Here is a 13323-nt window from a genome sequence, read left to right on the forward strand (position 1 = left end):
GCCGTTGCAAACAACCCTCTGAAGTTAGGTGCTATCATCATCCCCATTTTATAGATGAGGATTCTGAGGCTCAAAGAGGTTCACAGGGTTAGTAAATGGTGGAGAGGAATTTGAACCTACCTCTTTCTATCTTTGGTCTTTCTATCTGTGGGGCTTGTGCCCTCCAAATGTACTGAGAACCATAATAATAATAGTAGTGGTTACTAGTAATAGCAGCTAAATTTATACAATCTTTTAAAATTTAAGACCTTTTTTACATGTATTACCTCATGTGGTTTCCTCAAAACCCTGTGAATTATGCTTGCCATGTATTATCATCACCCATTTTCCAAATGAAGAAATTGAAGTTCAAATAGGTAAAGAGGTCAAGTCAGTGGCAGAACCAGGACCAGAAACCCTGCCTCCCAAGTCCCAGTGTTCCTTGTAGCTCCTTTGGTCTGTTCACACGCACCCCTCTCTCCTCCAGATCACTTCTCCCTGGGCTCTCAGGCCCTCCTGCTGCAGCCCCCACCTGGGCCATGTCTTCCTCTGATGAAGAAACGCTCAGTGAGCGGTCGTGCCGGAGTGAGCGGTCATGTAGGAGTGAGCGGTCTTACCGGAGCGAGCGGTCAGGGAGCCTGTCGCCTTGTCCCCCAGGAGACACTCTGCCCTGGAACCTACCACTGCATGAACAGAAAAAGCGGAAAAGCCAAGATTCCGTGCTGGACCCTGCAGAGCGTGCCGTGGTCAGAGTCGCTGGTAAGAGAGGCCCCTGAACAGCTGGATGCTGTGGGTACGAGGGAGGAATGGGCCAGTGTATACTGGCTGGATGGTGGTGGAGAGTCCATCTCAGAGCTCTCTGACAAGCCAGCTGGCATCTAATTTGTTATCATTGCTATTGGAAAGATGATTAAAAGGACGTTAAAGAAAAATTTGAAAGAAGAAAATCTGCCATCCGTCGCCTCCTTGCTCTGAGACCAGTTTTGTTTTTTTTCTTCCAGTTTTGTATCTTCTTTCCAGTCTTTGTCCACATGCAGTTATATTTTTCAAGCAGTTTTCTTCATGGCTTATATACCATTCTGGATCTGACTCTTTCCACTTACTCTTTTTTAAATTTTTATCTATTTATTTATTTATTTTATATGCTTTAGATGAAGGTTTACAGAACAAACTAGCTTCTCATTAAACAGTACACATATTATTTTATGGCATTGGTTACCAACTCCATGACATGTCAACTCTCTCCCATATCTACCTTGGGTTCCCTATTACCAGCTTTCTTGTCCCCTCCTGCCTTCAAGTCCTTCCCCTAGGGCTGGTGTGCCCCATTAGTCTCATTTTGTTTTATGAGCTTGTCTAATCTTTGGCTGAAGGGTGAATGCCAGGAGTGACTTCATTACTGAGCTAAAAGGGTGTCTGGGGGCCATACTGTCAGGGTTTCTGCAGTCTCTGTCAGGCCAGTAAGTCTGGATTTTTTTGTGAGTTAGAATTTTGTTCTACATTTTTCTCCAGCTCTGCCCGGGACCCTCTATTATGGTTCCTGTCAGAGCCGTCAGTGGTGGTAGCTGGGCACCATCTAGTTGTACTGGACTCAGTTTGGTGGAGACCATGGTAGTTGTTGTCCGTTATTATCTTTTTTTAAATAATATTTTATTGTGTTTTCAGTGAAAGTTTACACAGCAAATTGGGTTCCTATTTGACAATTTCTGTACAAATTGTTCAGCATATAAATTACATTTTTCACAATGTGTCAACATTCTCTTTAATTGTGTTCTATTTGTTCCATTTCCAGTACTCTAGTTTCCCTGCCCCCTTACCTTCTCATGTTTGCTTTAGAGTAATTGTTGACCTTTTGGTCTCATGTAGATGGTTTTTTAATGGAACACTCTATTCATGGATAATATTCTTTATTTTGTATACCAATCTGTTGTTTCACTAAAAGGTGACCTCAGGATAATTTCAGTTCAAGGTTTAAAGAGTATCTCAGGGCGATAGCCTCAGGAACTCCTCTAGTCTCAACTGATCCAGTAACTCTGGATTTTTTAAGAATTTGAGTTCTGTTCCAATTTTTTCTCCTATTCTGTCAAGGTCCATCTATTGTAGCGCTGATAGGAATTTTTGGTAATGGTAGCTGGGCACCATCTAGTTCTTCTGGTCTCAAGATAGATAAGGTCATGGCTTGTATAGGCTGTTAGCTCTGTAGACTGGTTTCTTCTCTGAGACTTTGGTTTTCACTTACTCTTATATCAAAAAGATTTTCCATGTTACATGTTAGATTTTATAGTTTTCATTTTTGAAGGCTGTGCGGTATTTTATGATTTTCTAAATCCTACTGTTTTTCTCCTTTTTGGTCATAATAGATAATGCTGCAACAAACATCTTTGGGAATAATGACTTTTGAGTTCTGTTGAGTTATTTTTTTTAGAATAAAGTCCTAGGAGAGAGTAATTTCATGCACATCACTTTCCAAAAGTGTACACATTCACCCTTAATGCTTTGTGAAGGCAAGGGGCTGTCCCCTCCTGTGCCTGGTCTCCTTTGCCCAGCAGCAGTGCAATGTGGTAATTATGAGCATAGTAGCTTTGGAGTCAGAGAAGCGAGGTGACCAGCTCTATGATCCTGGGCAAGTCCCTTATTCTGTGTGAGCCTTACTTTATTCATCTTAAAGATGCCTCCCATGTAAAGCTGTTAGCATGGTTTTTGGCATAGTAAAGGGGAGCTTTGTGAGGTGCCCTCTCTGTTGGTTCCAGTCAAGGCATCCAGAGCTGCCTCCATGGGGTATGCTCAGCGTCTCAGCAGGTGTCGGTGCCAGAGTGCAGGTAAATGGCAGTGCCTGCAGCTAAATCAGTGACATCATTCACCTCCAATCTATCACCAAGGCCTGAACTGCTGCCCCTTTCCTGCCTTCCTGTCTCTCGGATAACCCAACCCCTCCATTCCAGTCCCCGACTTCTGCTTTGTCATCTCTTACCTGGCCCTTCCAACAGCCATCTGATAGATTTTCTCCTTCCAGTCTTGCCTCCCTTCCTCCAGATGACTAACAGAGGATTTTGTCCTAAAACGCAAACCCAATCCTGTTACTCACTGCTTATAAACCTTCTTTGGCTTCTTATTGCCTGTGGCATAAAGACCTCTCCGAATCAGGTCCTAACCCACCTCTTCAGCTTCACCTGCTGCCACCTCTACCCCCAAGCACCCTGGCCCTCTGAGGCATTGTACTGTGACTTGCCCCCAGGGCTGTATGTCTTGCAGGATCAGACCTCTGTACCTTAATTCTTTTCTCTGCAGGATGCCTAGGACCTCCTCCCCTGCTTTAAGGGCCGCCTCCTCTGTCCCTAATGCCCCCAGTGGTATGTAAAGCTCCCTCCTCCGCTCTCATGTTGGTACTTTTCTCTCCTCCGTGTTCCCTTTTACAGAATAGCAGTTATCCCACAGGGTGCCTGGCACACCCTCAGGACATGAGCAATTTGGTACTGTGCTTTGTTTATGTTTTTCCCTCCAGCTACTTGTGCAGGCCTACATGTGGTTGGGATCAACCAAGAGTGAATGACTGAATGAATGCAAGGAGTGTTGAGAAGATAATATGTGACAGCTTGTGATCCAGGGACAGGCAGTAGATTGTTACACAGGAGAAAGGGTTATGTGGGCTCTAGTAATCGGGAAAGGCTTTTAAAGGGGGAGAGCTTCAAAGCAGGTGACAGGGTGGGGCCTGAAAGACAGGCTGGAGAGTTGGAACTACTGTTGGGCAATAGGAAAGCCTTGGAGGTGGTCTCTCTTCAGTCTTCCCGAAGACCTTTGGGTCTGGAGCATCAGTCAGTTAATAAAGCTTTCAGAGCTGTCCCTAGGTTGCAGGCAGGGCTTTACTTGTCCCCAGCCTTAAGGGGCCATGATTCAGGGGCCTCAGGACTCCCAAGCCCCTCCTCTCCTGCAGGCAGAGTGGGTGCTTCATTCATTCTGCCCTGGACTTCCGTCTTCCATCACTCACACACGCCCATGGAGCCCTTTGTGATTTCCCCTTCCAATCTTCCCTGAGGAGGCCCGTGGGATGATTTGTCTGCTCTTTAACATTCCGAATCTAAAAGTTGAGTGGACCCGAGGGGGCTGCACCCGCAGGCAGAGCCCCTAAAGACCCAGCTGGGTCAATTGAGCCAGGGAATGGTGCTGCACTGCATTTCCGGAGTTGATGCCGATGTTCTTTGTTTCCTGACACTGTCGAATGACTTGAGGAGGGGGCTGGGCCAGTGAGGCTGAAAGTGGGGAGACTGCCATGGTTAAAAATAACTTGTGCGCTGCAGTTGGGTGTGTTTCCTTAGCAGGAGAGAGGCTAGGCAGCAGAGACGAGGCGGGACTGCTACTTCAGGGTCTGGCTGGAATCTTCCTGGGATTTCAGAATTTTGTGGGCTCACCACCGGAGTAATTAAAAGGCAGCTGTACCTCTGTGGGGACTCGTTCCTGCGAGGCACAGGAGAGGGATGTCTGGAAGATGCTGGGTTCTCTGAAGCTTCTCAGGTTGGAACTTTCATTCTGGGAGGAAATGAAGTCATTCTTGCGCTTGCGCTGGAAGCCAGCTGTGGCCAGTTCTCTTTTCTCTTCCCCACGGGTCTGAGTTATGAAGCCAAGTGGGGGTGTCTGAGTCAGCCTCACCAAATACAGAGACTTCCCCTTTCCCTTGTTCCATTTGGTGTCCTGAGCTGGTGATCCTCAGAGCCTTGCCTATGCTTGAGCGGCCTGATGGCGGAGTCCTGTTCATCCCACATGTCTGACTAGAGGAGGCATGTCAAGGCCAAGAAACCTGCTGATCTCAGTTTGCAAAGTCAAAACAGGTTTTGGGGGCTCCACACATGCTGTAACCTGGTTCTTTTTTTCATCCGCACCTTCTCCCTCTCCCTCTTTGCCTGCCCTCTTCTTGACTCACTCACTTAAGTCCAACCAAAAACCAAATCGGTTGTTGTGGAGTTGATTACAACTCATGACAGCCCCATGGTTGTTAGAGCAGAACTGCATTCCACAGGGTTGTCAATGGCTGTAATCATACAGAATAGATTGCCAGGACTGTCTTCCATGGTGCTGCTGGGTGGGTTTGAACCTCCAACCTTTCAGTTGATAGCCAAGTGTGGACCATTCGCACCACTCAGGGACCTCCCCTAATCCCATTCCCATTGAAATGTTAACAGTAGTCACTAAAGAAATGTCTTGCTTCTATGTATCAGCTTTATCGTTTACCTAGAAATTTCATACTAACTCTGTGTGGTAGGCAGGATCAGTGTTAGGATGGAGACCCAGAGAGTTTAAGGGACTTGCCTATAGTCACCAGGACTGGTAGACACAGATCTTCTAACCCCAAATACATTGCTATTGCCATTTCCTTAGGCAGTACCTGGCAACCATGCCAGTCTGAATCTTCTACAGGTGACAGTTTGAGTAGCTGACTTGTGGGGCCTATGGGGAGTGGGGGAAAAACAGGATGCGGGATAGGCTGTCACATGGTATACACTGCACAACTCTAGGGGGCGCCAGTTACATTTGTTGTCATCGTAGATTTGCATAATTCTTATTCCAAGTTTCCTGCAGGTGGCAGTAAAGTGTCTTGAAGAAGGGATCATGTTTGGGCTAGGGGCAGGGTTGGGTGCAAGAAGGATTCAGCATTCATCCATCAGTCACCTGTTCATCCATCTGACATACATAAGAAGCACCCTCTCTGTTCTTGGCACTGATGTAAAAAAATAACTGAAGATGTGGTCCTTTATTCATGGAACTCAGCCCAGGTGAAAAACAAGTACATCCCTGTGTGTATGGTGAAGAGGGCAGCACCGTGACCCAGGCCTAAGAATGGGCCTCCTAGTTAACCAGTAGAAAGCATATGTAGGAGTCATTCTTGGGAGGCCCTCAGCAGATGCTGCTGAAATCATCGTCCCCAATACCTGCTCTAGTGTGGTCTCTGTGGAAAGCCCTCCCTGACCCCTTTAGCAAGCAGTATTTGTATCTGTCTCCATCCCTTGTTTCAGTCGGTTTTATATTAAAGTTCATTGTTTCCTGATTTGTTTCCTCCGCCAGATCTGGAGCATGCTATAGGCAGGAGTCCGATCTTACCCTTCCTGATGTTGCTCCAAGATCTCACTCTGAAGGGCGGGGAGAGGGCTGTAGGGTCTAGGGCCTCAGTGAGGGCTGTGGAGTGCGGGGCTGGCGTCTGCTGCTGCTCTTAGAGCCTTAGCTCAGCTGCAGGAGTCACGCAGGGGCCTGCCCTGGGACAGACAGCCGTGCCTGGTCCAGGGAAGGAGGCTGCTCCTCTGTGTCCCATGCACCTCACCTCCAGGCACAGGATGGGAGCTCTGAGACGACATCCCACCGGTGCCTCTCTGCTTGTTCATTTATTCAATAAAAAAAGATTGAGCTCCAGCTGTGTGCCAGGCACTGCGGAGACAACTGGACCTGGAGTCAGGAAACTTGGGGAAATGATTGATTTCTTGGAGCCTCAGTTTCCTTATCTGTAAAAGGAAGATGATGACACTTGTTTTGAATTCGCAGTGACTGAACATCAGAAAGTGCTGACCAAACATACAGCACTGCTTGTTACTGCACCTGGTGGTGTCATTCCTTGAAACTTCCTTGGGCAACCAGGAGAGGCAGGAAAGACTCCAGGTGAGCAGGAAAGGGGACGCAGGCCCCATGGTTCTGTCCCTTTGTTCACTCTAGGGCTTTATCACATATGATATGGGCAGGGTTTATTATGGCCAAGCCATGGATAGGAAGAAGAGGATGCAGGGGTGGGAAATGGGATCCTAAAAACAATTCCATTGGAAACTCCTACTTGTGAGCCACAACCTTCTTTGCCCTGAGCCTCTTTGAACTGTGGAGGTTCTAGAGCTGTGCACCCAAGAAAGCTCCTCCCCCTTCCCAGCTTGTCTACTTCTTCCGGGCAGGCGGTATTCTCAGCAGAAGAGACAGCAGAGATGAGGCAGCTGGGCTACTTGCATTTGGCTTCAGTAGCAGGGGAGGTGAGCGGGGGAGAGTCCCTGAAAGTGGAGCAGAATGAATTGTAGCCACACACCACCAGCTCAGCTCCAAGCTCTTTGAAAGTAAATCTGGGTCACATTAGCTACAGGGATGGAAAATGACCACGTGGGCAGAATTCTGTGCAGGCAGCAGCAAGCAAAGACAGCAGATCTGTTCTTCCTCTGAGGCTGAGGGTCCCTGTGGGGGACCCCAGCTGGTGAGAGACGGGTGGTTGCTGCATTGCAAGGTGCTGTTGTTATGCATTCGGTTTCCCATCATGCTTTTCTAGTGACTTCCCAGGTGACATGGAGAAAGATTTGGAATGGGCAGTCTGGCTGATGCCTTTGTGTTCCTGAGCAGCCTGGGACTGGGAAGGAATGTGGAGGAGGGGCTGGGTAATTAGGGGGCTGTGGAAGGCTGTCATTTCTCAGTCCCATGGGCTCAGGGATTAGACGCTACAAGTGTATCTGACAGTGCTGCAAGATCTAGGGCTGCACTTGTCTTTTATTTCAGCAATAAAAGGTCCGTGAACATACCTGGGCATGAGTAAATAACCCATCATCACCAAAGTGCTGTAGTGAGCTTGGCCAGCATCTATTTCCCCCCAGTTGCTACGGCTAGGACCTGCTGTGATTTGGCCCTGGGTCAGCCTGTTGCCACCTGTCAGGTAGAAGCAGCCAGCTTCCTGGTTCTGCCTAGGCTCCCTGCAGGAGCAAAGCTGGCGCTCCTGGCTGAAACCTCCCCCTGGACCTCAGATGTTGCTGCGGAGAAGGTCTGAGGGCCCTGTAATTTGAACAGTGATTGTGGGCTGAACATTCTAAGAGGTGCCCCACACCTACCCCAAAAAGTGCCAGGCCTTTGCCTTGCGGTCAAGGGGAGGATCCTGCCTGGAGCCTCAGTGGGTGGTGTCTCTGGCCATTCTGCCTCCTTGCAGCAGTGTGATGTGCCCCTCCTTCCTCATTCCCTCTTTTCCTCATTTGCTCACTGCTCCATTCATTCACTTAAGAGAATAGCTTTGACAGTCAGCTGTAGTTCCACCTCCTGCCAGCTGGATGACCCTGGGAAGTTACTAACCTTGCTGAGACTCAGTGTCATATGGTTAAAATAGGGGAGCAAGAGAGCTACCTCAGACTCTTGCTGGGTGGATTAAATGAGACAGTGGGAGTAAGATGCTTGGCCCAATGGCTGCTATGCAGTCAGCACTTGATATGTATTAGCGATTATCATTAATAAGGAGCCCAGGTGGCACAGTGGTTAAAGTGATCGACTGCTAACTGAAAGGTTGGCCGTTTGAAACCACCAGTGGCTCCTTGGGAGAAAGATGTGGCAATCTGCTTCCATAGAGATGTACAGCCTCAGAAGCCCTATGGGGTCACTATGAGTTGGAACTGACTCCATGGCAGTGGGTTTGGTTTTTTGGATTATCATTAATAGCATTTGTTCATTCACACAGTTCATTAATTCATAATGCAGTGATTCATCCCTTTGCTCACACATCGACCATGTATTTGCTCATTTAACAAAAATTCCTAGAGCCGATTTGCGCTAGGCCCAGACAGGGCTCCAGGAGCCAGCCCCCGTGTGCAAAGGCAGTTAGAATGCTGTGCTACATTGGAGCCCAAAGAGAGTTATGAGGAAGTCTGAGAGGGAAGGGCCTCCCCTTCTGCCTTCCCCAGATTAGACCAATGATAGCACTTGATCTTGGACTTGGAAAAGAAATAGGAATTGCCAGGACAAGCTGAAGAAAGGGCATGTTCATGTTGCTTGTTTGTATTCTCACTGTCCTTTCTTTGGCTTCAGTAGGAAGGAAGAAAAGGGAAGAGAACAGTTGATGGGGGTTAGGAATTAAAGAATCCAGAGGGTGGTTTGTGGAGTTGCATTCTGGATTGAGTCCTGGAGCTCCTAAGAGGTGGTGCCAGCTGGGATCCCCTAGTAAATAATAGCTGGAAAAGCTACTGTATATTGAGTCCTAAGTGTGTGCCAGGTAGTTTACATATGTCATTTAATCCTCATAGAACCCTGGGAGGTAGTTTCTCTTCTCTCTCATACGGAAGAGAAAAGTTAAGGAACACTAAGTAGATAGTGGAGCTGGGATTCAGCATTGCTCCGCTGGGGGCTGGCGGTGGGGAGAGGGCACTTTTTGCATAGTTTTCCATGTGCATGGCACCCCCTGGAACACAGTCCGTACGTGTGCCCTTTGGAGTTGTACAGTGCTGTGGCTCAGGTCAGCCTTACCCCAAAACCCCTGCAATTTTCAGAAAAATTTAAACTTATTCAAAAGTTAGAATAGTATAATGAATTCCCATCATTTAGATTCAAGAATGATCAGTTCATGGCCAAGCTTCCTTCATTCATATGTCCCACTTCCCCCTCCTCAGTTACGTGAAGGAAGTTTCAGTAATAGTATGCGTTAACCTCCCACAGCTTTTCACCAGTAGTAAATGTATCAGTTTATCTGCTTCAGTGTCCATATCTGAAAGCTAGAACCAGTGCCTCTTGACCCACTTCCTGGAGTCTTCCTGAGGGATTCTGACTCCTGAATGCCAGGGCCCCTGGGGGAGTATGTCCCTCCCACTGTCACTTGGCTGATCTTCCTGTCCTTCCAGCTTTTGAGGCTCATGCTCTCCCCCCGAGAGCACACCGAGCCAGGCCGGAGCATAGGTGGTTCCGCATCTGGAAATTTGATTTCCGATGACAGCATCTGTTTCGGATAAAACACTTTGGATCCATGGGCCCTGGGTTTGAATCAGAATTCTGCCAGTGTAATTGAGGAAAGTGCCAGAATATGAGTTGTCGGTCTTGAAAGGTGGAGGTTGAGATGAGGTAGTATTGGAGTCTTTGAAATCATGGAGGGAATGGTTTCTGTTGCCGTGAGCAGGGCTGTGCCCTAGGCCTGCCCTCATGTTCTGATTTCAACCCAGAGCAGTGGCTGCCACTCTCCAGGTCTCAGGGATTTGCACTCAGTGAGAACAGCTTCCAGGCTGCCTGTTCACTGCTCCTTTAGAGGTTTCTGTCCTGAGGTGGTGTTGGGTGGGGACACATTGTTTCAAGGGGAAGAAGGCTTCCTAGGTAATAAGCCATACTTCCAGGTCCCCCAAAAGTACAGACCTTGTTTGGTAGGATTCTCAGAGACCCCACACTGCATGAGACCCTCTTTCCCCCCAGAGCAGGGAGGGATATTGGGTGTAGCTGAGGTGGGTTCATGTCAGCCTGATTCCTTCAAGAAGGAAAATAAGTTTTATTTACAGAGGCTGGGAAGCAAAGGGGCCCATATCTTCTCTAACTACTATTGTTATGTTAGGAATACCAGGCTTTGTGTTTATCATTTTACATGCTTTGTCTGATCTAATCCTCAAAACAATCTTAGGAGGTAGGTGTGCTACGGTAGGGGAAACTAGAACCCAAACAATTCAGGAACTTGCTCAAGGTCTCCCAGGCAGTATCAGGCAAAGCTAAGAATGGCCCTCCTTCTGCCTAGGGCACCACACTGCCTCCACCATTACAAGGAACAGTAGTTTAATAATAGCTAACATCTGCACAGCACTTCAAGGTTCACAGAGTGCCTTAACACCCATTATCTCCACTGAGCCTTGGAAAGCCCCTGGCAGGTGAGGTATTCCATGCCCCTTTGGGACAGCTGCCTGTCAGGGGTCCAGTATCTGCTCATTTCTTCAGTAAGGATTGGAAATTCTTTGGCACTGGATTTGACAAGTCAGGGGAGAAGGCCTAGGGAGAGGCTGAGGTGGAGAGACTTGGCGAGTTGCTATGGTAACCCAGATGGCTGAGTAACCATTTTGAGGGTTGCTATGGTGACAGGGGCTGCCGGGTGGCAGGAATCTTGTCTTCCTGGGTGGCTGGCACCATTCAGGCCTCTTTAATTAGGGATGTTGCACTTTTTGAACAGAAGAGGGCAGCATGATAGCGGGCAAAGGCTTCCTACCCCAGAGCAGTTGTGGGAACTTGAGGCAAAAGTTAGAATGGATTTGGGGGGGTGGGGAATCCGTGCCATCAAGTCAATTCCAACTGATAGCAACCCTATAGGACAGAGTAGAGCTGCCCCATAGGGTTTCCAAGGAGTGGCTGGTGGATTCGAACTGCCTTTTGGTTAGCAGCTGAGCTCTTTACCACTGTGGTGCCACCAGGGCTCCAGAATTTTGGGTATGCCAACACACACACACACACACACACACACACACACACTAGCAAAGAATTTATTTGTAAAGCAACAATTAACACATGTAAAATAAGGCAGCGTGAGCCATGCTGAAGAAGTGCTGGAGTCAGTCTTATAGAGGTTGGGGCGAGGAGTACTAGGAGAAGAAGAATTAATTTTAACCTCTCTCTTTCCTCTCTTTTTGGTCTTTCCTCTCTACTGGAGCCCTAGTGGTGCAATGGTTAAAGCACTCGGCTGCTAACCAGAAAGTTGGCGGTTCAAACCCACCAGCAGCTCCTCAGGAGAAAGATATGGTAGTCTGCTTCCATAAAGATTTATAGCCATGGATACCCTATGGGGCAGTTCTGTTTTGTCCTATAGGGTCGTTATGAGTCAGAATCAACTGGACTGCAGTGAGTTTGGAGTTTTTTGATCTTTCCTCTCTGCATATGAAGTGCCCTCAGCCCTTGGTCATTGAGTGGACAATGAATTGGATTCTCAATTGTCTTGACCTTTCTACCCCCTTCAATATGTCTTCGGTGAAGTACCCATTCTTTCAGCAAATATTTATTGAACTTCTACTAGGTGCAAAGCATTGTTTCTGGCCCTCTGATGAGATAAGATGAAATAGATATCTGTGCCCTCCAAGAACTTATGAACGAGATCAAGGAGGCAGTGATGCAGACACCCACAGTACATGCGGTTGGAGCCCCAGGAATGAGGGAAAGAAAACGTGGTTGGGATTTTAAGAAGAGGTTCTTCCACCCGGGTTGATTAAAAATAACTTCATTTTGGGTGCGTTGAAGTTGGGTAGGATTCAGTAGGTAGAACTGGGGGGAGGTATAGGACATTCTAGGCAAGGGCTTAGAATCTGACTATAGAGGAAGATGGTACGCACAAGGCTATCATGGGAAATCAGCCTGTAAAAGAACCAAAAAACCAAACACATTGCAGTGGAGTTGAAAGGACAGAGTAGAATTGCCCCATAGGGTTTCTAAGGAGCGGCTGGTGGATTCAAACTGGTGACTGTTTGGTTAGCAGGCGTTATCACTTAACCACTGCATCACCAGGGTTCTGGCCTGTAAATGCAGATGGACATCAAAAGAAGAGCTCTGAATGCCAGGCTTAGAAAAGGGATGTTGTGAGAGAGAAGTATACACTCTACTTAAATACCCTAACTGTATGAGTAGGTAGAAGCCATAGACAGCTGTGTATTTTAGGGTCATCTGGTTCATTCATTCATGCATTTAGCCAAAATTTTAAAACAAATTTTTAATATGTGCCAGGCATTTGCTAGTTACTGAGGATCCTGTGGAAACCCTGGTGGTGTAGTGGTTAAGTGCTATGGCTACTAAGCAAGAGGTGAGCAGTTCGAATCTGCCAGGCATTCCTTGGAAACTCTGTGGGGCAGTTCTTCTCTGTCCTATAGGGTCGCTATGAGTCGGAATCGACTTGAGGGCAGTGGTTTTTTCTTTTTAAGGATCCTGTGGTGAACACGACAGACAACAGCCCCAGCCCTCAGGGAGCTAATGATTTAGTAGTTATGAGAGATGCTGAACCCGTGACTACAACTGTGATGGGTATTGCCAAACAGGGAGTAAAGGGTGCAAGAGGACCTACTAATCTGGGGGATCAAGGAAGGCTTCCCTGTGGGAGTTTCAGTAGAAGGACGAGTAGGAGTGAGCCAGGCCAGACCAAAAGGAGGAGAGTGATGAAAGGTTACAGCCCACAAGGATAACAGGTGGGAAGGCCCTGAGATGAGAGCTGAAAGACACTGAAAGTGGCTCCGCTTTAGGGAGAGGGGTACTTCAGAAGCTTAAGTGGTGGAGGACACCAAGGAAAGAACAAGGTTTTATTTACTTGTATTACCCTTCTCCTCCACTAGATGCTCTCCTGAGTACATCCTGCCTCCTTCCACTTCCTCATTGCAGCCTTCTTACAAATGCAACAGCAGTCTCACCCATCAGGAGCAAAGGAAAATCATAGACCAAAAGGAGAAAGCCTCAGAGCCTTCCCAATTGTGTAGTCTGGCTATAAATTTAGGCTGGTGCTTGGAAAAAAATGAAAAACCTCCCCTTCCTAGGCTTTCTTCTTCCCATCCCCCCAGGAGCCACTTTGTTCCTCTATCCTTGTAAAATTTTCTCTGTATAAAACAGGAACATCAGCCAAACATGTGGACTTCCCCCTTCCCATTCATT

The 13323-nt window shown here is 47.6% G+C and overlaps 1 protein-coding gene across 2 annotated transcripts in view; it reads left to right on the forward strand.

The window, feature by feature from the left end:
* The first annotated feature begins 501 nt into the window (after nt 1-501).
* The window catches only part of MACF1 (microtubule actin crosslinking factor 1), a 378842-nt gene continuing 366020 nt past the window's right edge, over nt 502-13323 (forward strand). The window contains exon 1 of one of the 2 annotated variants that reach the window (XM_049878833.1): nt 502-738. In XM_049878833.1, coding sequence (XP_049734790.1) covers nt 519-738 — 220 coding nt within the window. In that variant the 5' untranslated portion in view covers nt 502-518. The remainder of the gene's footprint in view (nt 739-13323) is intronic. The other variant, XM_049878856.1, reaches the window with a different exon arrangement.

Source organism: Elephas maximus, chromosome 3 (genome assembly GCF_024166365.1).
Source record: "Elephas maximus indicus isolate mEleMax1 chromosome 3, mEleMax1 primary haplotype, whole genome shotgun sequence".
Taxonomy (NCBI): Eukaryota; Metazoa; Chordata; class Mammalia; order Proboscidea; family Elephantidae; genus Elephas; species Elephas maximus.